Consider the following 26408-nt stretch of genomic DNA (forward strand, 5'->3'; position numbering starts at 1 on the left):
AGCAGAAATACAGAGACTAAACTCTCCCTGCTGCTTTTTGTAATACCCATCGAGGATTTCTGACTTGTCCCACCGTAAGGGACTTATGTTTCTTATTCACTCAGGGAAAAAATTGTGACAGAGGTTCACACCCACTGCAAACAAAACCAAAAATACTTCAAGAGCCTGCTCAGTGACGGTCCTTGACAATATTATTTAAGTGTCTGCTATTAACTGGCCTATTTTAATACGGCCCAGCCTTTGCTCACGCTCCTTGGAGCCGCCCTGTGTAGGTGATTTTGTGGCAAATGCTCACAAGATATTACTGTGTTCTTAGACTCCAAGAGTTATCACAGCCATTACGTTTTATGAGTGGGGATTTCTATTCCATACAGGCTAAACAAATAAACCAGGCAGGGGAATTAGGGAAGAAAAAAAAAAGCAGCAATGTAGCTTGAAAAAGAGCTAATAATGAATACGTGAATATGATCTAATGGTGAAATGGCTCAGTAGTACATACTAAACACACCATTTCTGGGTAACAATAGCCTATTCCACTTTAAGAGTCACAGATTTGGTCAATGCAGGCTATTGAACTGAGAGTGCCTGGAGTTAAACGTGAGTTTTAAAGCTAGTCACAAAAAAAAAAATAAATCAGCCCTGTATAAGACAAGAGGGAGAAAAAAAGAGATGCCAGACCATTAGGCTACTTTAGGTACACGCAGTCATCTTCAGCACTTATAATTCCATGTTTATTGTAGTTATTGCCCTTAGTTTGAAAGTACAGCCATGACCCTTACACATTCAGGTGCAGCAGTTCACACAACTGTCCTGATGATCCAGGATAGGCTCCCTAGCATCTTAAATTTACCCTGTTTGTACACCAAAATGCCTTAGCCAAAGTTCATATGAAAACTTGAAAATGATCATATAGTTTCTAAAATGCCAGCTCTGACCATTAAGGCAATACCCCCAAAACCAAAGAGGAATAATTCTTGCTACGAAGGAGCACTGTGCCAAATCAGAGCTATCAAACGGATTTCATTTTCCATTATTTCCTGATTTTCTGTTCTTTCACTGCACACACAACTGGCTAGTACTTAAAGGAACATGGGAGGGTGAAGCTGGTTGTATCGTATTTACTCAAGTAAGTACTCGGGTGTAGTAATGAGTTTGTTTTAAAATATTCATATTATATAAATGTTAGTTGAGGTTGACAGTAAATATTGAACAGACATATCAAAAGGCCAGCATGTCATCTTCACTCCTCCCACGTGAAGTCTAACATCCAGGCAGCTGTTTGCTTTGTTTGTATCCCTTTTCTTACAGAAAATTAACTTTTAAAAATTGAACCAAAATGATGATTGAGTATGACAGGAGAAGAAAGAAGGAGGGAGTTTACAGATCGCGCCACCCACAAGAGATTATGACCAAATTCCCAGGGCTACCATTTGATTTGTATCGATAATTAGTACATAGTTATTAGGTCTCTTTTTCAGGACACTAGAAGGAAGGACACATGGAAGACCGAGGTCTATTGTAATTTTTCAGCACAAGGGGAGCACCAGGAAAGTGCTGTTACTAAAAAAACCCTTCCATCATTTTTTTTCTAAGTGATGCATGACAAATAAGTGTTTCATAAGCATTCACGCAGATAGGGCAAAGACCAAAAACACTCCTGAGACAGGGACAGAAAGAAGAAAACAGGACTAAAAGTGGTATGAGAGAATGTCTCAGCTGCATTTTCCCCACCGTGTCTTAAGGCAGAACTCTCTGATTCCCTCCTGTCTTCTACAATATTGGTTCTAAATATGGCACTGCTTACCGAGAGAGCTGATACTGTTTACACCCTTTTTAAGCTAAAAATAATTATCTCCTGCACCCAAATGAGTGTAGCGCAAATGTCTCCTCAACATTATGGTCCTAAAGGTGCTACCTACAGGAGTCTGAAACAAAGGGTGGGGTCTACTGGACTTGAAATACTGCTTGTGTGATGGGAACAGAGATTCGAAGAGGGAAGAGAGAGTGAGATGTAACTTCCTCCTAATTTAATATCGACAAAATTCTGTCTGTGACTCGTGGATTACTGGGGATGGAGTTCACATTCCGTGTGTCCTCTACAGTCCTTCTGAATTTATATGGGTAGACTGAATTAAGCGTCTGGAAATGCAAATGTATTCACGACTACACTTGTTTACTTTCATTAATGAAACACTTTTTGTTTGTCTTTTGGGCATTTTCGCACTTGTATATAACTGATGTTACTATTCGTAAATGAATTCTGAACTGATATCCCATTATGAATGCTTCCTTGCTCACTAGCTAGGCCGAGTTCAAACATTTTTGTAGACAACTTAGTTTTTGTGGGGTTTTTTCATTTTTCTTTCCTCCATAGACAAACAAACCCAAATGCTTTGAAATATTTATCAAACACTCACAAAGGGGTAAAAAGCCTCAAATGGGTGCAGTGAATAGAGGCGCATTTTGAAGGCCAAGGGGCTATTTAAGCATTGCTCAGCTCTTCTTCTTGCCCTCAAAGTCAGTGAAGTTGTTCTGTAGAAAAACCCTATCAGAATCCTTCACTGCTAAGCTGCCATGTACAGTTTTGGTAAGAAAGTTGCTATTGACCTATTTTTTCCAACAGTCACACCAACAGAGGATGTAGACACATGTAAGTGCCAGGAAATCGAGACACATGAGCAAAAATTGTTTTTCTTGGGAGGCTTTGGCCATCGGTAGGTGCACGATTTTCTAGTCTCAGATTTAGCTTATTTCTCATTTTACGTAGACAGTCACAATCTTTGGGCTGGAATTGAGAAAACATGTTTTCTTTTGCAGGTGTTCTCACAGAATGCTATGGGGTTGGAAGTGACCTCTGGAGATCACCTAATCCAACCCCCCTGACAAAGCAGGTCCACCTAATACAGGTTGCACAGGAACATACATAGGCAGGTTTTGAATGTCTCCAGAGAAGAAGACTCCACTATCCCCCTGGACAGCCTATTCCAGGGCTCTGCCACCATCAAAGTAAAGAAGTTCTTCCTCATATTTGGTTCCTCCTCACGGCACACGCCTGATAGACTCATCTCTCCCAACCTACGGGAAGGTCCACTCCTCCGCTTACCTGGAAGAGAGGAGGTGGAAGGAAAGGGGGGTGAAGGGAAGCTCTTTCCAGATGCAGTCCCCGTGCCTGAAGGACCAACATTAGCACAAGAGGTACATAAACTCATTTTGATCAATACAATTTTTGGTGGCCTAAGTGGCTCCCTTTTCAAAGATTCAACTCAGCAGTATTCACCAGAGCCGAAGTGCAAAATCCTCAACTGAGACACCTATTCCCAAAATTTTAACTGAGAAGGTGGCAGCAGCATTTTGCCATATAGTTTTCTGTAACTATAAACACATGTAGTGAATAGACATACATATATGTCCATATAAACACACATGTACATACGTATCAGAACTTTTCATACACACACAAATATAGTATTTCTGTATCTCTATATATGTATTGCTGAGTATCCACAAGGCAGACCTGCCTCAAAGATTTGCAAAGAACACTTGACGGTTTATCGCATAAAAGACAGTGCATAAATTATAAAAAAGACTTAAACACAGGCAACTTTCTTTTCCGGGGCACGGCTAAACAGCGGACCCAAATTTGCCAGAGTAGAACTATCACATTAGCAGCACAGCTAATGAAGCCTGCTCCCCTTTGTGTTTGCTTGGGTTTGCTAATGTCTGAATAAGACATGAGGGCCAGATGATGCTTTTGCCTGCGTTTAGTGTGCTCTTCCATGTAGATTTTAATAAGGGGTGACTTCACGTTGCAGCACTACCCTTACTGGTAGCAATAATGAGGGTCCCCTCTCGACACCGGCTCCGTGTTTTCATCAGACTGGTCAGAACTCGGTATCTTTCAGGCGAGTTCAGGAGGAATTGGCCAACAAGCTCCAAAGTATCCAGGGGAAACGATGATGAGACTATCATCTATTCACTCGCACGCAAACAGATACTGCAAACAGTTTAATTCCTTAGGAAAACAGGCTGAAATGTTTGAGAATGAAAAAACATGCTTACTTCCAGCATGTTTGAGTTTTCCTGTGCCCCACTGTACTGCAGGCTGCCAGAGAATCATCTCAGAGGAGGTACTCAGAGAGTTTGCCAGCAGAACTGCTTATATTTGTTTTGTAAATCTTTTTCGATTTGTATTTTATTATTCCCTTTTAACCTCACGGAATTAAAAGGGCATGATTGAAAACATTCAGCTCTTTCAAACATGTCCCAAAACTCGAGGGTCCTGGCATTCAGAACACTGACTGCTCCAGCATCATTTAACCAGTTAAGCCATTTAATCATTTAAGCCAGTTTATAAAACTCATTGCTCTCTCCTCTGCATACCAGAGAACGAATGCTAACTCGTGACACCTCATGTTACAGAAGGATGGCAGAATTCTTTATATTTTAACCTCAGGGCTACCTTGGAATCACAAGGCACACGAGGGCAGAGCCGAAATTGCTCAACAGATGTATTGTTCTGTTCCACTTTTTAATTTGAGCTGTACATCTCAACTACACTTATTTTAGACATTTTTGGCCCAGATTCATCCTTAGCGTATCTGTGCTGAAATAAATGGATTTACATTGGGGATTAGTTTGGCCCGTTATGCTAACATCCCTATTTCTTCATAATCAGCCTGTATCGAGACGTTTCAAGGTTTCCTTTATTTTAAACTGAGTGAAGAATTGCTCCTATAAATAACACTCTGGTAGGGAGAGGGAGAGGAGAGAAAAAACATACAGAGATAAATAGGTAGAAGCAACAAAACTCCTCGATATCTTTTATTCTGTGATCACAGAGCATCATTTCCAGCTAATGCTGCTGAAGCAACGCAAGACTTTACTATCAGGTATAAACAACATATAATGAGCATCTTTGGGACACCGAGTAACTCCCATCAGTGAGGGAAGACCTTCGTAACTCACACGTTGGTTTACCACTTCATTTTATTAACTCTCACTCATTAGACGGCGGCGGTGCTCTCAGCTACGATGACAGCTAACTTCAGGGTCTGCTGCCAGCCTTGTGGGGATTTTTCTGTAAGAGAGGATGGCACACGTGATTTGCTTGAGTGTTGTCAGAAAGGTAGCCAGAGCTGGCAAATAAAAACATGGGGCTGCTTGGTTTTCCGTGCATGCAGCCCTCTGCATGCAGCTGACCGAGCCAGCTCTGTCTCCTTTCCAGACAGCATGGGGAAGTAGGAAATTCACCGCTGACCTTGATCTCCTCTTCTAGCAGAGGGACTGGGACGGGGGAAAACTTGTCTCCTGACTCAGATAGCATGGGACTAGAACAAGAAAAAGTCACTGCCTGTTCCCCACCCGCTCACCGTCATTCATCCTGGGGCCCCTTTCACAGTTTAGAGCTCTACAAATCATCATTCTTGTGAGGAATGCAGAGGCATGTGCTCCGAGCACCAACAGGGGGTGGGGGACTCCTAGTCCCCAGCCTTACAAACACTGCTTATTTAATCTGATTCACGGCAGTAAAGAGATGAATATTCTCGGAGGGTCAAGTTTTTCCTTCCTTTTTTATTTTGTTTTACAAACAGAATCAGCTGAACTTTCGTAGTAACGCTTGCAAGTGCTTGGAATACACTTCTGGATTGCCCGAGACACTGAGTAGAGGCTATAGCACCTTCGCCCAGCGTTTAAAGAATGCTCCTGTCAGGTTGTTAACTTGCTCCCAAGCCTCTTAACATACTGGAGTTACTTTTGTTCATTACACCGCTTCCCCATGAAGCAGAAGATTGATTTTAACATTCTCTTTCTGACCTACAAGACCTCCGCTGGCCCCAGCTCCTGCAAACTGGCACGAGCCCTTTTCCCCACTTGCACCCTGTTCATCATCTGCTGCTAGCTCTGATACCAAAATACCAAAAAAACCTCACTATTTTTCCATTATGCATCTGGAACACTTCACCCATTTGTAGTCCTCTCACTAACAGTAAGATTATTTACACAGAAATGCTGCTCTGGGAAACTGTCGCACATACTGGCCCATTGCTGATACAATTACATTCTGATTGCTGCTGTTACAACTTCATTTTTTCAAACACTTTAGGGCACGTTGAAACAATGTAGGTCAAACCTTAAGGTACAGTACAAAGAAGAGAACATCAAAAACCCCCCAGTGCTTTTGAAAAGGAAATACTACTGCCAGAGAGAGTGGTTAAGTGAAGTCACAACACACCACAGGCCTTTCTAGCTCTACTGCACTGCTCAGCAAGGCGGCAGTCGCTGCTCAGGAACTTTGTAGGAAATCAGTAATTTTGTAGGAAAAAAAGGAAACCTGTGCTCGCTACCAGAAAGTACATTTCAAGTTAGCTTAATTGAAGAGAACAGTAACCACTTCAGAAGCGATCCACAGCATTTAAAATGAGGAGCACCTTCTTTTCAGCAGCCAATTCGAAGCCTATAGTTTGTCTGTTGTCTGCTGTGTTCCCGTTTGGAAGGGCACCCGTTTCAGATAATACAAGTTTTGTGTACATATAAATATACATATATGCGTGTGTGAATGTGTGAGTGCATTGCACAGCCGTGGGAACCAAGATATAAAAAAATGCAGTTTCATACATAGTTAAAATAATTTCTTCGTAATTTCAAAGTGGGATAGAGGCTGGGGTTAGTATCTTGAAAACTCGTGCCAGACCAAGATCCTGTGAGGTGATTTACTACACACATCAGCAGACAAAAATGACCCCACCACCCTCGTAGTCATAACTTTCTGTCTCACAGCATGGTAAAACAGGTGAAATGAACACACTGGTGGCACAAATGCAAGTGTTTTCTCTGCCGCCTGATTTCCTATGAAAATGAGGCATACATGTTCCTGCCGTGTGGCTATATGTAAACTTACATCTGAATAAGGTGCATCTGTAGGCTGGTAAGTGATTTTTCATTCAGTTTGGAACCCACTGGCCTGTATCAAATGCATTTGTAAAGTAACATTCTCAATTATAATTACACTGCCTGTATGTAGGCCAGCAACATCATAAATGCCCCAAACAGGCACACTCTTAAAACAGAAACTTGCATTTCTAATCTGTCAATCATGAGATAGAAATCCACAAGAAACCAAGCTTCATTAGCCCCACTATTCACAGAACAAGTTTAAATAAGCTGAGCAGCCACCTACCTAGGTCAAGCGAACCATCAGTTATACCCCCTCCCATTTTGTATGCTAAATGCTTATGTTTTTATTTTAAAATGCTGGGAAATATTTTTATTCTAATTAGAAGATACAGGATTATTCATCTAAATGGAAACTTTCCAGTCTGACAGGTTGTCTTTCAAAAAAGAAACTAATGAGCCCTCTCTGGAGCAGATTTTGATGGTTTTGCCACCATTCTTCTTCAATATCCTCTCATGTGTTGAATTAAGTTTTAAGTGAGTCTCTTAATAGTCTTGACCTTACAAAAACTGAAAGAATCCCTCAAAATGGAAGGTTCAGAATAAACAGAACACATTGCAATGACGTGTGTTCTCACTGTTTCCTTAAAAAATAAACTTTGTACTGACACAGGACTGCAATTTTTCTTGTATTTAGAGAGATCTGCTCACCTATAGAGAAATTCAGTGATTTTAGGTCAGCCCAGGCTTTATCTCAGGTTCCTGTTCACAAAACAGTAGTAGTAACGTCCCTTGCCTGGTGGCTAAACTCTAACGCCAAACACATGTTTTATGTTTTGGCTTATGTTGGACAACTGAAATCCCAGCATATGGTAGGAAGTGAAGCTCTAATTTTTTCTGGTATGTTTTCCTGTAACTTGCTCTAAAATACTGCTAAGTAAACTGCATTCCTTTTTTTTTTTTTATTAGGTGACTTGGGCCTTGTTGATCTAAGCTTACCTTCTGCTTCATGTTCTGTCATCTAGGGACTGTAGATGGTATAATAAAATAAATATTCTTTTTAAATTTTGTTTAAGCAGCTCGGTCACCTTGCTTTAACATTACATTGTAGACTTCTTGTGCCTGTAAGCATTTCTACTCCTCTCCTCCCAGGCTCATTTTCCAGAGAAAGATTTCTTGGTGTGTGGGAAGCTGTGAGATAAAATGCGTTCTTCAAAAACATTTATAACATTTTATCGCTTTCAAATGATGAGGATGAGAGGGAAGTCACCGAAAGCCCCCAACCCCTGACAGCAAAGTGCTGTGCCACAGATAACCACGAGATGAGATCTCCTTAGCTCTTGACTTGAAAAAAGGGAATCTCCTCGATCGAAGCTTTCCTCCTCTCCATTTCCTTGAGACTCTGCCTTTGTCTGGAGCAAGACTGCTGTATCAGAGAGTGCTAAGTCATTTCATAATGCAGTTGCAGCAGGAACAGTAAAGCTCTGCTGGATACAAAAGGGACAAGTCATTAACTGTGGCATCATGAGGAACTTCGAGGGCTGAGGACCCTATTTAGATATTTTCTCACTAAATCTGATTAAGACGATGATGTTTCCCTCACTTCCTTTGCTGGAAGTCATCACTTGTGTGGCCACAGCAGCAGAATGAGAGCCGTGGCGCAGCATCACTATGGTCACACGCACTTAAACCGCCGATGGAACAGCTCCTCTCAAATCACAGCACTGGAAATGCTCTTTGTAAAGAAGGTGGGAACAGTGGTCAGCTCCAATACTGAGCTCGAGGAAGAAGCCTGTAGAGACTGCAATGAAATTGTTCTCAGAGCTCATCAGTGTTGTGAGTCCGGCTCCTTTCCACACGCAGAAAATGCTTCTGAACCCCTAATGGTGTGATGTCAGCGTCCATTCAGCAAAACTGGCACACTTATGTCTGCTTAAAGTAGAGTTTGTCACGCTAGTTGCCATATAACATTTTGCATGTCAGGGAAAAAACTGATTTTTTTCCCACAGAGGTTCAACAATACTCAGTGTGGGAGAAGAAATGGTAACTTGGAGGAACAGAGAATTTAGCAATGTGGAATAATGTAAACGGAGATGCCAAGACCACAATTGGATAATCTCCTTCAGCTTGTTTGCTGCAAAGGTCCTGCTCAGCCCATATAAGTCCTTCCAGACAAAAATGCATTTTTGCACAGTAATTACAACAACTTTGGCCTAATTTTTTTTTTTGTGTGAATATTGACCGCTTTTGTTGAACATCCTTTAAGCAACACTAGAATTAAAATACGAAGGCTCTGAAATCACGCTTGTTGGAGTCCAAGCCAACCAATATGTAACTCCTATTTCAGTTAATCAAACAACTTGGCTTGGTGATAAATTTCAATGCCTTATTTTTCATAAAATGCCTCCCAATTCTTATCAGAGATGATATCTCATGCCAAAGAGATCCACGAGCAAGTTATTCATTTTCTTCGAAAGACACACAATTTTGAGACTTTTGTGTTAGGGAGTGTTAAATGTGTCTCACTTCAGTTGCTCTCCAAATACATCTGATCTTATTATTCCTACAGTAACAATAATGCTTTTCAGTCATAGCTTTCCTTAAAAAAATTAAGAATTTACTAATCTTCTTCAGTATTCTCTGTATGCCAGGAACACATGATTACCTGTGTACATTGACTGCCTTCATAATTTATTGTTTTCTTAAACCAACAGTGCTTTTCTCTACCCTGCTACATTTGCCACAAATGTCATCAGATTAGTGTTAATAAATTGGGAGGCCCCAGACTTGTTGACTAAAATGAAATGGTTTGAAGAAGTCAGAATTGTTTTGTCTTTGTCCCCGGTACTATAATCTCTCGTATCTGAGAGGACTTCCTTCCAGGTCTGTTTGCTCCGTTATTATTGTGATGTTGAGTGGGGTTTGTTGGGTTTTTCTTTTAGCTGCCACGTACTTCAAAGAAACAATTAAAAATGTCAGATTGTCACAGTTGGTAAGTCTCCGTGACAGCTGTTAAGACGTTACTAAATCATCTTTTCCTCGGTATTTGTGTGCGGAGATTTAGACTTGCTGTGAATCCGACCCTTGGGATTCGCTGAAAGGCAGGGAAAAGTTTGTCAAAATACCAAGGGATGTGGATAAATATTTTCTACAAAAATACTACTTATCGCTGCAAGCGGAATGGCCGCACTGCAGTTCCCAGTTCACACAGGAGGGTACATTAAAAGCAGTGGGATTTGCAGGAAAGCCGTTTTGTTATTCCAGTGAGGGCGACCACAGTTTGTCGCTGCTCTTTTGGGGCTGGCTGTGAAGGAAAACCCCTTTTTATGACAGGAACCATGCGGTAAACGCGCCAAAGGTGACAGGGCGACACCGCTCCGCCTCGGGAGAGCGGCGGGAAGGCAGACACAGGCCGCGTTTCCCTCAGGCCAACCGGCTCCCGCCTCAGCGCCACACCGGAGGGGCCGGGAGGAGGCGAGCGGCCTCACTCTCCTCAGGGCTTGTCGGAATGCCTGGCTAGACCCTCGTATTCCCCTCAGGGACAGCCGGTACCCGCCGCCATTACGGGGGATGGGCGGGAACAACCCCGCGGCTCGTGCGCCGCCTCAACAGCACTTCCGGCTTCATCCTCCTCTTCTGCGCATGCGCCCCGCCCGCCCTGCGCCGGCTGCCCGCGCAGCGCCTGACAGACATGGCGCAAAGAAACCGGCGAGCCGCTTACCCCGGTGGGCATTTCTCCATGGTCTCAATCTTATTCCCTCCAGTAGTCCCGGGGGAAGCGAACGGCGAGGCGCCATCCGGGCACGCTGCCGGCCCGCCCGCGCAGGCAGTGGGTTAGTCAGCTCAAAGATGGGGGTCCTCGGTGTGACGGGAAGAGGAGTAGGGGGGGTCCTGGCGTGACCTCCGTGCGCCGGGCGGGAGCCGGCGGGAGCGGCGGCGGCGGCGGATTTATGTGCTGGGAGCGGGGCCGGGCCGGGCGGCTGGAGGGGCGGCGGGGGGGGCCGGCTGGAGCACCATGGTGAGCGGGACAGCGCCGGGAGGGGAGGAGGGGGCGCACGGGGAGGCTACGTGGGGACGGGTTTGCGGTGAGGCCGCCCCTCCTGAGCCTGAGGGCGGGGGCGCCGGTGTCCCCGGGGCTGAGGCCCTGCCGTCCCCGGCCTGCCTGGGGGGCAGGGAAAGGGATCGGGGACGGTGGACGTGGGGAGGGGGTTTCCCTTGATTCTGTTGATCTCCCTTATTAGTTGCTCATTAGGAAAGCGCCGTGCCTTTTTCTTCCTCATGGCGACCTTACACCGGCACGTTTTTACTTCCTAGTGGTTACTTCCCCCTTTGCTGCTTTTCCACCCAGAAGTGGAGTGAGCCGCACCGCTTTACTGCCTGTACCGCGTTTAGGATGTGTTTTTATAACTATATACAACTGCCTGCTCGCATCCCCTGCGAATTGATCATTTAAATAGCTGTAATCTGGAACGTATAACTGGGGTTATTCAGGCTGGAGAAGAGGAGGCTGAGGGGAGACCTTATTGCTCTCTACAACTCCCTGAAAGGAGGGTGTAGAGAGGTGGGGGTCGGTCTCTTCTCTCAAGTCACAGGCGACAGGACAAGAGGAAATGGCCTCAAGCTGCACCAGGGGAGGTTCAGGCTGGATATTAGGAAAAATTTTTTACTGAAAGGGTTCTCAGGCATTGGAATGGGCTGCCCAGGGAGGTGGTTGAGGCACCATCCCTGGAGGTGTTCAAAAGACAGGTTGATGTAGTGCTGGGAGGTATGGTTTAGTGATGGTGATGCTTCTTGTTTGTTGTGTGGGTGTCTATTTTTGTCAGTTAGGTTGACGGTTGGACAAGATGATCTTTAAGGTCCCTTCTAACCTAGAAGATTCTGTGATTCTGTATCTAGAAACCTTTGCCAAACGCTTTGGTTTTCATCGCCAGTAGTTAATTTTCAGTGCTCTGGGTGACATATGCAAATATACTGGGTGTATGAAAAATCCTGCCTCAGATTGCTTTCCTCTACAGGTGTTTTAGCACAGACACAACTTAATGCACTCGGCAAAACCCCCAGTAAATGAGCTTCTCGTAATATAGACAGTAACAGAAGAGGAAAGTTTGACTGGTGTAATTGCTGCTAACAACATAAGTGTGTTGGATGTATGCAGCTTAAATAGTGGAGCCTCAGCATTTCATGAATGGACCTCCTTAGCTATAAAGATATGCTGAATTTTATAGTTACGTCCTCGTAACCATTAGAACACCTAAATTGATTGGTTCTGCTTTTAAAGTACTTATTTTACAGGGAGCACCATAGGGATATAGGAGTGCAGCTATAAAACCATGTTTTGTATGTCCCATTAATACATATATTTGTCTTCTATATGGAAATAAATGTCAGTATGTCACTTTAACTGTGGCAACATGGTGTTCATATGAGGGAAGCTTTGTTGAGGGAACACACTTTAGAGATATACATTGAGTATAACATTGTATATACATGAGTATACATTGAGCTAACTTTTAATGGTTCTAATACCAAAATATTTAATCATCTGATTCTAGGAAGGTATTTTTTAATTATATATGTTTTGAAATCTGAAAGGAACTGTGTAGGTATTTTTCTCATTCTGTCTCTTTTGCCATTCTTTTTTTCTTTTCTGTAGAGGTTAGAATATTTAATCAAAAGGTCTTGAGAGGCTTCTGTCATTTGCAGGAGCGCATGGGTGCTGTCTTCTAGCTCTGTATTTGAAGCTACTTTTGCAAAGTTGCAAGCAAATACAGCTTTTCCTCTCAGTGAAGGTCCTTATTTAAATAAACTGAGTGATTCCTTGTGTTGCCTGATGGGGGTTGAAAAATCAGGTCTGATTTCCTTTGCTAGCTGCTGGCAGTGAGGACAAATAATCTTTGTGCGTGATTCCATGACGTCAGCAAAGTGAAAAGACGATAGTCCACTTTGGAAGCCGTATTCTCCAGTTGCTCCAAAGCAACAGGAGAATGAAATGTTCATCAGTTTCTTTTGCATCAAGAGGCTTATAAATCAAGTCACCAAAACAATTTACTGGCAGCGCTCTGCCAAGTTGGGGCTGCCAGGACTTGTCTGTGTGTAGTTGCGATGCCAGTTATGCTCACAACGTTAAACTCTGCACAAGTATCCTAATACTGTCTGAGGCCACGGTGTTTTAGGCTGTTCAGCAGAGGCATTAAAGACTTCTCAGTTTTTATACTTGGAAGGATTCCTGTGATGGCAAAGCCTGCTATTTAAGAAGCAAATGTTCTGGAAAGCGAGAGCTTCCACAGTTCTTAGTTGGGTTAATTGGGGAAGTATGGGTAAACTAGCTTGTTAAAGTCTTTGAGTAGTGATAATAGGATATAACTGTGCTTTTTCCTTTGTAGTAGATCAGTTCTCTGAACTAGATTTACTTGTAGTTTAATATACATTGGGTACGTGTCCAATATATAAGAATATAAGTGTTCTGCACAACAGACATCCTCTATGGGCTTCTTCAGTAATAATGATAATTCTATGATTTTTGTAAATGTCTTTGTTCCAGTCATAAGACTGGATGTATAGCAATAACTTGATTTGCCCAATGATCACTAGTTCTGGGATCTTGGTGCTTAGGGAGCCTCAGTGGAAAAAGAAGCAAGACTGTCAGGTAAAATGCTGTTGGCTGACTGAAATGCAGTTTTGGTTTTAAACAAAGCGCCTTGTTTCAAGGGGAGTCATGCTGTTGGTGTCTATTTACATCTAGCAGTTCATGGCTCTCCTTTGAATATGTGGAAAGTTACCAGAACAGTGTGGCGAGTAGGACTAAGGAAGTGATCATCCCACTGCAGTCACCACTGCTGAGGCCCCATTGTTGTCGGGAGTGGGAGACGGACCCGGAGTAACGATGTAACCTCAATATGAGTATGATCGTTCTCCCTTTATTTATGTTTTTCCAAAGTATATATAGACAGGCAAGCAGAGCACGCGCTAGCGGTAGCTATACGATTGGCTTACAATCTCTGTTCACGCGACCAGAGCGCTCACACAATTGGTGTAGACCCCTTGTCCACGCGCAGCAACATTCTCTCCTCTTCTGGATGCAGTCCCGTTTATCTTATCTACCAAGTAGCTGCTGCTGCTTACTTCTGCTTTTCCCAGGAGAGCTCATGGTCATCTCCAGGCCTTTATCTACATCAAAGACTGGGTTGCTCATTGCAATTAAATCGTGGCCTTTTTCACACAGCCATTCCTCCACACATTGTGTCCAGTTTTGGGGCCCTCAGTACAAGAAAGACATTGAGGTGCTGGAGCATGTCCAGAGAAGGGCAACGGAGCTGGTGAGGGTTCTGGAGCACAAGTCTTGTGAGGAGAGGCTGAGGGAGCTGGGGGTGTTCAGCCTGGAGAAGAGGAGGCTGAGGGGAGACCTTCTCGCTCTCTCTAACTCCCTGAAAGGAGGGTGTAGAGAGGCAGGCTTTGGTTTCCTTCTCCCAAGGAACAGGTGACAGGACAAGAGGAAATGGCCTCAAATTATGCCAAGGGAGGTTCAGATTGGATATTAGGAAACATTTTTACACTGAAAGGGTTATTAAGCCTTGGTAATGGGCTGCCCAGGGAAGTGGTTGAGGCACCATCCCTGGAGGTAGTTAAAAGATGGGCAGATATGGTGCTAAGGGACATGGTTTAGTGATGGTTTTTGTTAGTGTTAGATTGATGGTTGGACTCGATCTGAAAGGTCCCTTCCAACTGAGGCAATTCCATGATTCTGTGAAGTGACCTTTTGGTGGGAAAGACCCGTGAAGGTGAGCAGTGAGGTAGTCAGGAATTCCTTGTATGTTCTTCATGCCACTTTGTGCATCTGTTTTTCATTCCTGCTGTGTTGCAAACAGTGGTAGGTGCAGAAGAATACAATTTAGGGAAAACTTGGCCATGAAGAAAGAAAATAAAAATAAATCTGATTCTTGAAGAGCTTTTTTGGCATAGATTTCTTTCCCAAAATTAGCTTTATGAATGTCTGATTTCTACAAGTAGCAATATTTAAACTGCCTCAGATTGATGACTCTACAAGATACCATTCTAAGTATTTTGTGAAAGTAGTCTTTTTCACAGAAAGGATTCATTTTAAAGGCTTCGTACAGTGAGCTCACTTTTCTTTGATCATGCCATATAATGGCTTCTACTACTTAGCAAACAATTCTGAATAGCATTTATGTTTCAGGAGAGCACTGTCTTGCTTTTGTGAGCTACAGCTTGAGCATGGATATATACATGTGAAGAAGATTTTGCATATGGAAAAGTCTCATCTAATAGCAAGAGCAGTAACGTGTCATCCATCAAATAGCATTTCAAATGGGTTGTATCGATTTAGCTTCCAGGCTTCGTAAATACCATTGCACTCTGGAATTGCAGAAGATGAGAGTATTTGTTATATTCTTCTAGAGGTCTTGCTGGTTGCTGGTAATATAAAATCTCTTCCATTTTTTTACTTGAAAATTCACAGCCTTTTTAGTATGTTTGTGTGCTACCATTGAAAGAGATTGATATGCCCTGAATTAACATCTACAGAATACTCCAGTGCCCTTGTGTAAAAATCTTGTTTTTACCAGACTTGCCACTTCAGAGAAGTAAGTAGCTGGCATAGCATTTCTGAAGCTGAAGTGGTAAATTGGATTCTACTAGCTGTTTTTTTCAGGCATGCAGTTGTACTGCTCCTGCAATCCTAGTGCATATGGCAGTTGACTGCAGCTCATGGCCCTTGTCCTGCAATGGAGGAGGTTGTTATTGTTAGTACAAGTAGTTTCAAAGTCCCATGTAAAGCTAGGTATTTGAGTTATTTGTAATATACAGGTAGGGGGGAAAAAAAAGAGTGGGGAGAAAGCTGAACTGTTACTACAGGTGTGGGAGAATAACCTTGGGCAAGGTCAAAATGAGGAGATGGGAGTGGTGTCTTGGCGTAAAACTGTTCACCTTGACTAGCTTTGTTCTGTGTGTCCTGTAGATCAATTCATGATGAAAAGAAAAATGTCCTTTAGGCAGAAGTACTTTTAAAATTTTGTTTTTTTTTTTTTTTTGGTTAGTGTTCTGAGATAGCTGTAGGTGTATGGTAAGTACCCTTAACTTGTAGATAAGAGTATTGTAACTGTATCTTAATTGTTTATTCTTACTTTTTGTTCTCCTAATTATCAGCAACAGTGTCTCCAGGTACGTAGTATGAAAGGTGTAGACTGTAAAAAGCAAAGTCTAGGTTATCCTTTGTTCAGTGTTACACTGTTTACTTTTGGATCTGTCAACTTTTTTTTCAGAATTTTAAGAAATCTGGCAATCTTCCCTTTAATGTAGGTGCTAACACTTCTTTTGTAGACCACTTACACATTCTCTGCTATGTTTTAATAAAAGCTGTCTTGTAAAACATATCCTGTGTTGCACAAGCAAGTAAGAACGCCATGCTTACTGAAGGACCTGGAACTGAGCACAGTGCTCAAGACTTTTAAGACTCCTCTAACCAAAGACCTTCCACTCTGTCACAAATACAGCCAGGCTGCAGTTTATTAGTGTTGTCCTGATGAGCTTGAACTGTTTCAGTGTCATCTTTGACCACCAGGTTGCTGGCCAGCCTCTGTTTTGCAGACAAACTGACTTAACTGTCTTATGTAGCCAGCTTTTCTTTGGGCTGAGCGCTTCTCGGCGTTACACAGGTTGACAGAAATGTCTCTGACCAGTGAGATACTGACTTCTCTCTCCAGTGTCTTGAATTTGGATTTCAAATTCCAGGCTGCAAACCCAAAGCATGACAGGGACGAGGATGTATGTGGAATCAGAGTGACTAAGGTCTTAGAAACGGATTCAGATAATGTCATTTTCCACAAACTGTTCTGTAACTGCAGACACTTTATTAAATCTGTACAGCAGTTCCTCATCTCTAAGCGGTGAATAATGCATTTATTACTTTTGAGATAAGCCTATCAATGATTGTGTGCTCAATTACTTTGTCACAGATCACGTGAGTTGGTGGGTTCCAGGTTTTGTTCACCAGAGGCCCTCAAAACTCCCTTGTGATTGTGGACTTTGTCCTTGAGCATTTTCTCCCTCAAATGTATCATACTCTATTAAGCAGGGACAGATTTTTTTTTTAAGTTGCAGATTTCTGGCTAAGTTCTAATCTCTGTGTCCTCTAATTTAGAGTACGGCAAATAAAGGATATAAGATCTTGGTGGGAAACAACACCTAGTCTTCATTCATATCCCTGAAACAAGTGGTTTTAAATTCAAACTGATATTAGTGGTAATGGGAACACGTAAAAGTATGTGGGAGACTTGATCTAGACAGAGCCTGAATTGGAATGAACCCTCTATTTTGTGGTTTTGTGGGGGAGGGGGTGGGGAAAGATGTGTTCTGGTGTTGTGAGACAGTTCGGGGCATACTGTAGATTTTTCTAGAGTGTGTTCATAAACATATAAGTAGTGTGTAACCATCTACAGGCAAGAGAGTGGAGTTGGAAAAATGTTGTGTTTTGCATATAGCATGTTATTTTGAGTGGGCATATCACCTACAGTATTCCTGTGCCATGTGTTCTTGGCTGATTGCAAGAAGATTAATGCAGTGGAATTTTTTAATTTCATGTGACAGCTTTAGTCTGTTAACATGTTGTTCGTGGTTGATTACTAACCTTCAGGAATCAAGAGAAAAATGCCCTGATTGAGTGAATGGGCATATCAATTATTTTAATTGCTTGAAGTGTAGAAAAATACCAGAAGGATATTTCCACCACAAAGTCAGATTTAAAATTAGGATTAGGGATATTATTGTTGATTTTTAAATTTTTTTTTAAAGGCTTAAAATTTGATAGATTGTTTTCAGTTGTAATCTGAAATATTTTTGTAAGAAATACAGCAGTAACCCTTATGAGAGTGAGTACAGTGGATTTCTCCCAAAAGAGGGTGGGTAGGATGCAGAGAGATGTTCAGCTTTAGACTGGGACTGAGAGAGGAAGGAGGAGATGACTCACAAATGGAGAGGAAAAAATGGTGGACTGGGTTGATAAGTAAAGGATACATGGTGATGTGGAGAGGAGTCCTTGAAAACAACTGAACAGGGTGGAAGGAGACCTGTTTGTGTATATAAACACAAAGAAACCTGCACACAGTTAATGAGGCCAGCGTTACAAGGGGTGAACTGATGAAGTATGGACTAGAGAAGTGGGCAGTGAGGTGGACTGAAAACTGGCTGATGTCCTGAGCTTATGGCACAAAGTCCAGCTGGAGGCTGGTCACTAGTGATGTGCCTCAGGAGTTGATACGAGTGCTAATGTTAGTTAGCATCTTCATCTACAACTTGGAAGATGGAAGAGAATGCACCCTTGGGAAGTTTGCAGATAGTGCAAAACTTGAGTGGCTGGTACATAAGGTGGTTGTGTTGCCGTTCAGAAGGAACTCTGCAGGCTGGAGAAATGGGTCAACGAGAATCTCATGCAGCTTAGCAAAGGGAAATGACAATATTCTTGAGGAGGACTAAGCTTAGGCACCAGTATCTGCTGGGGGCTGTCCACCTGGACAGTTCGGCAGAAGAGGACCTGGAGGTCCTGGAGATCGTTAAGTTGAGCATGAGCCAGCAGTGAGCCCTGGTGGGAAAGGCAGCCGACAGCACCCTGGGCTGAGAATCACCAACAAGTTGACAAAGGTGCTCACCTCTGCTCAGCATTGGTGAGACAGTGGAGGGCTGCATCTGGTTTTGGGTTCTATGTGAGACATGGGCTTACTGGAGAGAGTCCACTGCGGGGCCACAAAGATGATGAAGAGACTGAGCCATCTGTCATATGAGGGAAGTTGAGAGAGTTGGAACTGTTGAATCTAGAAAAGTTTCAGGAAGCATCTTATCCATGTGCATAAATACCAGATGGGAAGGAATAAAGATGGTGGAACAAGACTCTTCTCAGTGGTGTGTGGTGAAAGAACAAGAAAAGGCAGTGGGCACAATACAGAATATTTCATTTAAACATAAGAAAGAAAAAAAAAAAAGCCAAACTATTTAATGTGAGAATGGTCAAACCACTGGCACAGGTTGTAGAGTCTCTGTTCTTGGAAGACATTCAAAACCCAACTGAGCATATGGCTCTGAGCAACCTGCTCTAGTTAACCATGTTTTTAGCAGTGGAGGTTGGACTAGCTGATCTCCAGAGGTCCCTTCCAATCTCAGCCATTTCACTGTTCTGTGATAATTGCCTTTCCTTTCCTGGATTAGCTGTACCTTGAGAAACTTCTGGTTGAAAAAACATGTGGTTAAATTTCCCCCAATAGAACGGGTATGCCTGGTGGAAGAGGATGTGTTTGAACCATGGTGCTGCTAGTGAGATGTTCTTCTCCCTTCCCCACTTGTGTCTGGAGTTCAGTGAGGAGCAAATGCCCTGCAGTAATCAAAGGCTGAAATTTCATAATGCTTATGTTGTAAATGATTGTTAATTCCAGTGGGTTTGTGTGGTGTCAGCTGTTAAATCATGTAAGAATTGAAGAGACCACAAATCTGAAGATTGTAATCAGTGATGTAATTTTAAGAAATAATATCTTGTGAAATGCTGTGTCCACATGTGGCCTTACAGGGTGTGAAACAAGGACATACACTCCTGGTCTCTGATGTGGCAATGCTTTTTTACTTCAATAAAGTGGGTAAGTGATAACAGCAAGTTTCAGGGAATGTCTTAAACTGGTATCATATGGGTTTTTTTCCCCCCTCTAGTTTAAAAAGAACGAAAATACGTTATCTTGATTATACAAGATGTTTTTAACTTTTTAGGTTTTTTTTAAAGGTATTTCAGCACTTTTCTAAAATGTATATTGACTTGTTATTAACTTATTCCTTTACAGGGTGTGATAGGTGTGCAGTTGGTGGTTACCATGGTAATGGCTAGTGTCATACAGAAGATTATACCTCACTATTCTCTTGCTCGTTGGCTTCTCTGTAGTGGCAGGTAAGATAAGAAACAGTTGCTATACTGTGTGTGAATATGGTAATGCAATTATGCATTAGAGTAGTAACAGTAAAACATACTAATTTAGGTTGTTTTCTTGAAAAATAATTAATCTGCTGTTCTTAAATTTATTACCATAGCATTGTAACACCTGACTTACAGGCTTAAGGTATAAAGGCAGTGTTGCTGTAGAAGAACAGGTTTGTTGCTATTAATTGTGCCAGTCATAAACTTAGTATTTGTCCAGCTCTTATATTATTAAAGTCAGAAACTACATACGTAAAAAGCTAAACTGAATGCAGGACACTGAAAAATGGAAGTTTTTTTTTCTCTGCACTGCCTCTTGATAATCCACCTGCTGATTAGCCTTGCATCTGAAGAGTGCTTAGGTATTTATTAAAAATTCTATTTTTTTAATACTTCACAGGACAGGATTAGTATAAATTTCAATACGCTACTTCCTCATAACAATAGATCAAACAGACATAATGAGTTGCAAGGGGAGCATTCCCTGTGTGGCTGTATCCATAATAACAATGAAAACGAGCAGCTGTTTTGAATATAAATCAGTATCTTAAATATTAAAAAAATCGTAGACACTGTTTTTTCGTTTTTGGAAGAAAACCACTTTGTATGATTAGAAGGTAGTTTGCTGTCTTTTGTAAATGTTAAAATTTTGAGAATACCAAAGATTTCTGAAGAAGTATCCTTGAATAATAATGTACTCCATAGGAGTCTTAACCAGTCTCATATAATTTTCCATGGCCTTTTTTCCCCTCTGCGTCTCAGAATTGCCAACTCTTTTCTTTTTAATTTTCCCCATTTCACCACCCAAAGAGATGCTAATGAAAAATAGCTCTAAATGTTGTTTAGATGCATGTTAGGTATCACTGGGTAGGTGTAATGGAAAACAGTAATTGTGAATAATATGAACAGGACTTATACGACACCAAGACAACACCAAGCTGTGTGGTGTTGTCGATACACCAGAGGGATGGGATGTCATGCAGAAGGACCTGGACAGGCTGGAGAGGTGGGCCCAGGTGAACCTCATGAGGTTCAACAAGAACAAGTGCAAGGTTCTGCACCTTGGCTGAGCAATCCTCGCCATCAGCACAGACCGGGGGGTGAGGTCTAGCAGCCCTGAGGAAAGGGATTTGGGGGTGCTGGTGGACGAGAAGCTGGACATGAGCAGGCAGTGTGCAGTTGGAGTCCAGAAGGCTAATCCCATCCTGGGCTGCATCAAGAAATGCATTGCTAGCAGGTCCAGAGAGGTGATTCTTCCACTTTGCTCTGGTGAGACCTCACCTGGAGGAGTATTGTGTGCAGGTCTGGAGCCCTCAGTATAGGAAAGACATGGACCTGATGGAGTGGGTCCAGAGGAGGGCCACAAGGATGATCAGGGGGTTGGAGCATCTCTGCTACGAGGACAGGCTGAGGGAGCTGGGGTTGTTCAGCCTGGAGAAGAGGAGGCTCCGGGGAGACCTAATAGCAGCCTTCCAGTACCTGAAGGAGGCCTACAGGAAGGCTGGGGAGAGCCTGTTTAGAAAGGCCTGCAGTGACAGGATGAGGGGCAATGGCTTCAAGCTGGAGGGGAACAGATTTAGACTGGAGATGAGGAGAGGGTTCTTCACTGTGAGGGTGGTGGAGCACTGGAACAGGTTGCCCAGGGAGGTGGTTGAGGCCCCATCCCTGGAGATATTCAAGGTGAGGCTTGACAAGGCCCTGGGCAACCTGGTCTAGTTGGGGGTGTCCCTGCTGACTGCGGGGAGGTGGGACTAGATGACCTTTGGAGGTCCCTTCTGACCTGGACCATTCTGTGATTCTATACTCTTAATTGTTGTATGAAGTTTCATTGTTGATCACATCTCCAGGATATTGATCACCTTTTTTGTACTCTAAAAAGAATATTAAATTAATGAATATGAAATTGCATACCATTTATTTTTAAGGTGTGTTACTGCCATCGTGTTGTTTTTTTCAGCATTCAAGTGACATTTTCCACTTTTTATGTCCTACTTAAGTTTTACTTAAATTTTTATTTCAAAATGGAAATATTTAATTGCTTTTTAAAAAGAATTTCTCAATATTATGCCCGTGTTCTTAATTCTTGTGAAGTTTTGCCTTTCTGTATCCTTGTTCTAAGGCATGGCTTGTGCCAAAGATAGGGACAGGTTTGCTGTTCAAATATTTTTCGTAATACTTTTCTCCTGCTTTCTTTGTGCATCTGCAGATTGATAAATACATAAAGCAGGATTTCTGCTCTTGTGCTTGTGGAATTCTGCTCCCACTGCAGTCAATGGGAGTCTTATTATTGCCTTTCATGTTAGTAGTCTTGAGAATCTCATTGTTGCCTTTCGCTGTTCTTCTGTTTATCTGGTAACCATTTTAGTGCATTGTAATTTCAGTCATTGTGAATAACCTCCTGAATACAAGAATTATGTAAAGAGCCAGAAATAATGCTGTGTTCCAGAAATAAAAACAAGTCAGAAGCTTCACTTCAACAAGAATCTGAATTTTAATGGCAGTAAGAAAAACAATTCTCTTCTTAGCTTAGCTGACAAACTGTCTTTTATGTTAACTTGTTTTCCTTAGTGCTTTTTGCCAGTTTTCTTGCACAGACCTGTGTGGGTGGAGTGGTGGAGGGTTTTGTAGACACAAAAGTGTGCAGACACACTCTTAAGTAGTCCAACTTTCCTAGGAAAAGTTACCACCTGCTCTTCCTTTCCTTTGTCAATATGCTTCAACTAGTGTTTGGTTCCCAAAACTAGTTTTTAAGTTATTTGGCTTAAGTGTCTTCCTTGTGAAGGATTGGGTGGCTTTTCTAGGCAAGATAGTCTGAAATGTCTAGATATAGATAGGCTAAACACATTACTAGACAAGCTAGGAACTTTTGAAGTGACCAGTTGGTTTCAAGATGCCTGTATGTGTACATTCAAAGTCCATTAAAATGAAACATGGGCACCTGAAAATTTCAAAGAGTGGTTAGAATAAGTAGACATAAGATAATTATTTGTTTGCAGAATTAACAGCTATCATTGACTGTTGAAAAACTATTAATCTAAATTTTTAAAGAAATACAAACTTTTTCAATCGGTGCTATTTTCAGAGCTTGAACAGAATTTAAATATTCATATTGAAGTCAGTGTGTTGGCAGCCTCAATATCTGCATAGGCCTTTGCATTTTTAACCAATAAAACATTCTCTACCAAAACATTGCTTTTAAGTTGCTCAGCTACAGTCTATTTTCAGGTCACTTCAGGAAGACAGGAGAAAACGGATGTTTTGTAGTGCATTCGTTAATGACCTTCATTCAAATTAACTGGGGCATATCTCTGCTGTTGGGGCTGTTTGGACTAACTTGGATTATGTCAAAGCTACGGAGTAATCAGTTGTGGGATCTCAGTTTCAAACATATAAGCCAAGGCAGATACTAACTACTTTCTGTAGCTCTACCTTTATGAGAATGTTCAGATATCTTGGTTTTGAGACTGTAAATGCAAGGTATGTAGTTTATTAACAAAAAAAATCCCTGAACTCTTACATCCTATTAGTTGTAAATAGGAGTCACTTTCAATTAAGAGCAAATAGTGCTTTAAGTGTTCGATTTGTGTTAGCATTTTAAACAGAACAAGAATTCTGTCTGCTGTATTAGGTACTATTTAACTTATCTGTGCAGGAAGGATTTTGAAAAGTTAGCTTTCCCACACAGGTATTTTCATAATCACAGCACCCCTTGTGGTACTTTCAGCATGACGAGTTCTGATCTGGGAGATGGTAAATGACAAAGCAGAAGACTATTTCTCTGCTTTGCTTTCCCCCCACTTTCTCTAGGTCGTGTGAAAGACAGGAAGAAGGTAGTATCTCCAGTGTAGTTTGTTGTCTTGGATAAAAAGGTAGTCACTCTGGTTTCTGTGTGATTTTCAGTGTTAACAAAGTTGTTTTTTTTTTTTTTCTTTGCAACAAAGTTTGCTAACAGCAGGTTTTTTTCAGCTGAGACCACTCATGATAAAAATAAATTAATGAAATAACTTTTGACTCTTACTGATGCCTCAGAAAAACCCACAAACAAAATTCAGTCCCTCTTCTCCCCCCGAAACACCTTGTCCATGCAGAGTCTGTAGGAGTTACCACTTTCGGTTTCAGAACTGGCAGTGAATTCCTGTGAGGGGAATTTGCAGCATGCGATGGTTTTGGATCTGTCATGTATTACTGCCAGGTACTGAAGTTCCTTTCTCTTGAAGGAATCCCAGCATCGGGTGATTCTTTAGCACAGCAGTAGCTACTGACACTGGCTGGTGGAAGCACCTATTAACCAGATTGTATTCTTTGTATTATCACTGGCTTGAACTCTTCACTTACCCATTGTGCCAATTCTTAATTTAATATGATGTTCGTGAGCTTTGTGCAATTGCTTGTTCAATACTTCATTATAGCAGCAATTAAACTGCCGAAATTGGGAACTCTTCCTGAAATCTGTTGTGTTTTCGTCACACCATGTTTCTTTATTCCCTTTTCCCTGTCTTCAGCCAGGTTTAGTGTAGCGTCAAGGACAGTATCAGGACAGAGAGGCCATGTCTCCTGTTTAAGGTTTGCCAGAAAGGCATATACTCATAGACACATACATATCATTAAAATTGTACATATTCTTTCTGGTAGTCTTTATCCAGTGTCTATGGACACCAAGTGTCCATGCCATTGTAAGGAAGGCAGAAGTAGTAAAATATTGCTTCTTGTGGCTGCTTGTGTTTATGACTGTTTCTGCTTTTAGCACAAGTCTCAGAGCACTGGACCTCCCTTGGTATTTGTTGCATAGACAATGTACCATGAAGAACGACAAATTTTTTTGTATTTACATGAAAGGCCATTCTGCATATATAAAGACAGGTGGACCAGACTTCCACTTGGGACAGGAAGCCTTTCCAAAACAGAGCTGGGAATCAAGTGGCTTGAGATTATTTGGGTTTGATACTTACTTTCCAAATTTGCTTTGCTATCTTTTTGGAACTGGATGTAGCTTAATCTCTAATTTACCAATGTAGAATGGTCCTACTTGATGAAGTTATCTTAACATGAGAAGTACTGACAGTGTGCATTCCATTATCATCTTTAACTATTACCCTGTGTTAACCAGTGTCACCAAGCAGTGGCTTCCTACTCCTAAGTCTGTTCTGGTTAATACTTGGGCTCCTTTTCCTCAGCATTTTGGAATGGAGATCAGAGTGACATCCTTCCTGCATCTGGGCAGCAGCCCTCCCATGTTGAACGTAGAAAAGGCCTTGTTCCAGCTACTAAGGCTCTTTACATGCTTAGAGATTAAGGTAGAATGTACCATCTTAGAAACTTAGCCATCTGTGTTTTTCCTCTTCAGAATTTCTGTGCCACTGCACGCCTTTTAAATAAATGAGCAGTGGATGGTGCATTGGCTTGTAAAAGTGGAAAAACTTGCAGATCAGCTACATGTAAATTAGTGATTTTTGTTTTTTTTAATAGCACCTTTTCTAGTAGGAGTTGAAGATATCACTGAGGAGGTGTTAAGGAAAGGAATGTTGATGTTATGATCTCCTCTGCTTAAGAAAAAAGACTGGCAATGGTTATTTGATAATAGCTATTCTGGATCCTGGAAAATTACTGGGGTTTTTTTGAGAGGCATAATTATACTTTATAAAATAGTTTAGAATATGGTTTTGATGCGTAATTGAAATGGTATAATTATTCTAGTGAACTTCTTCCAATATCAGTACAACCTTGTTTGCTCTATTTGATGATAACTTGAAAATTTGATGTTTTAAGAAGTGAAGGGCTTTCACTTAAATGACAAAGTGGCAAAGCTTTCTAATTATGAGTAAGCACGTCACATGCTGAAGAGAAATGAAGTTTAGTTCTGTTTGTTCAGGCACTGTTAGTACTTGCACATAAAGGTATTTTCATAGACTCGCAGAACAACAGGTTGGAACGGACCTCAAGGACCTTCAACCTTTCTTGGCAAAAGCATGAACTAGAGAAGATGGCCCAGCACCCGGTCCAGCTGAGTTGTAAAAGTGTCCACTGTTGGGGAATCCACCATTTCCCTGGGGAGATTATTCCGATGGCCAATTGCTTTCATTGGGAAAAATTTTCCTCTTGAGCCCAGTTGGAATCTCCCCAGGAGTAACTTGTACCCATTACCCCTCCTCTCTTCCATGTGACTCCTTGTAAAAAGGGAGTCTCCGCCTTATTTGTAGCCACCCTTTAAATACTGAATTTGGTGGTAAGGTCTCCCTTAAGCTCTCTTGTCTCAAGGCTGAACAAACCCAATTCTGTCAGCCTTTTGTCATATGGCAGGCTTCCCAATCCTTTGAACATTGTGGTGGTCCTCCTCTGGACCCTCTCCAGTGTGCCCATATTTTTTTGTGTAATGGGGACCAAAACTGAACACAGTATTCCAGATGTGGCCCAACAAGCCCTGAGTAAAGAGAGATAATGACTTCTTTATCTCTGCTGGTGATACCCTGGTTGATGCAGCCCACCATCCTGTTGGCTTTCTTTCCCACAGCAGCAAACTGTTCACTCATCTTGAGCTTGTTGTCCACCAGGGCCC

General features: G+C 42.0%; 1 protein-coding gene across 2 annotated transcripts in view; it reads left to right on the forward strand.

The window, feature by feature from the left end:
* Window positions 1-10878: 10878 nt before the first annotated feature.
* Window positions 10879-26408, forward strand: part of TMEM161B (transmembrane protein 161B) — a 46305-nt gene continuing 30775 nt past the window's right edge. For both annotated transcript variants that reach the window (XM_014936872.1, XM_014936873.1), the window contains exons 1-2: window positions 10879-10909; window positions 19725-19828. In XM_014936872.1, coding sequence (XP_014792358.1) covers window positions 10907-10909; window positions 19725-19828 — 107 coding nt within the window. In that variant the 5' untranslated portion in view covers window positions 10879-10906. The remainder of the gene's footprint in view (window positions 10910-19724; window positions 19829-26408) is intronic.

The sequence above is a fragment of the Calidris pugnax genome, unplaced genomic scaffold (genome assembly GCF_001431845.1).
Source record: "Calidris pugnax isolate Ruff unplaced genomic scaffold, ASM143184v1 scaffold40, whole genome shotgun sequence".
Taxonomy (NCBI): Eukaryota; Metazoa; Chordata; class Aves; order Charadriiformes; family Scolopacidae; genus Calidris; species Calidris pugnax.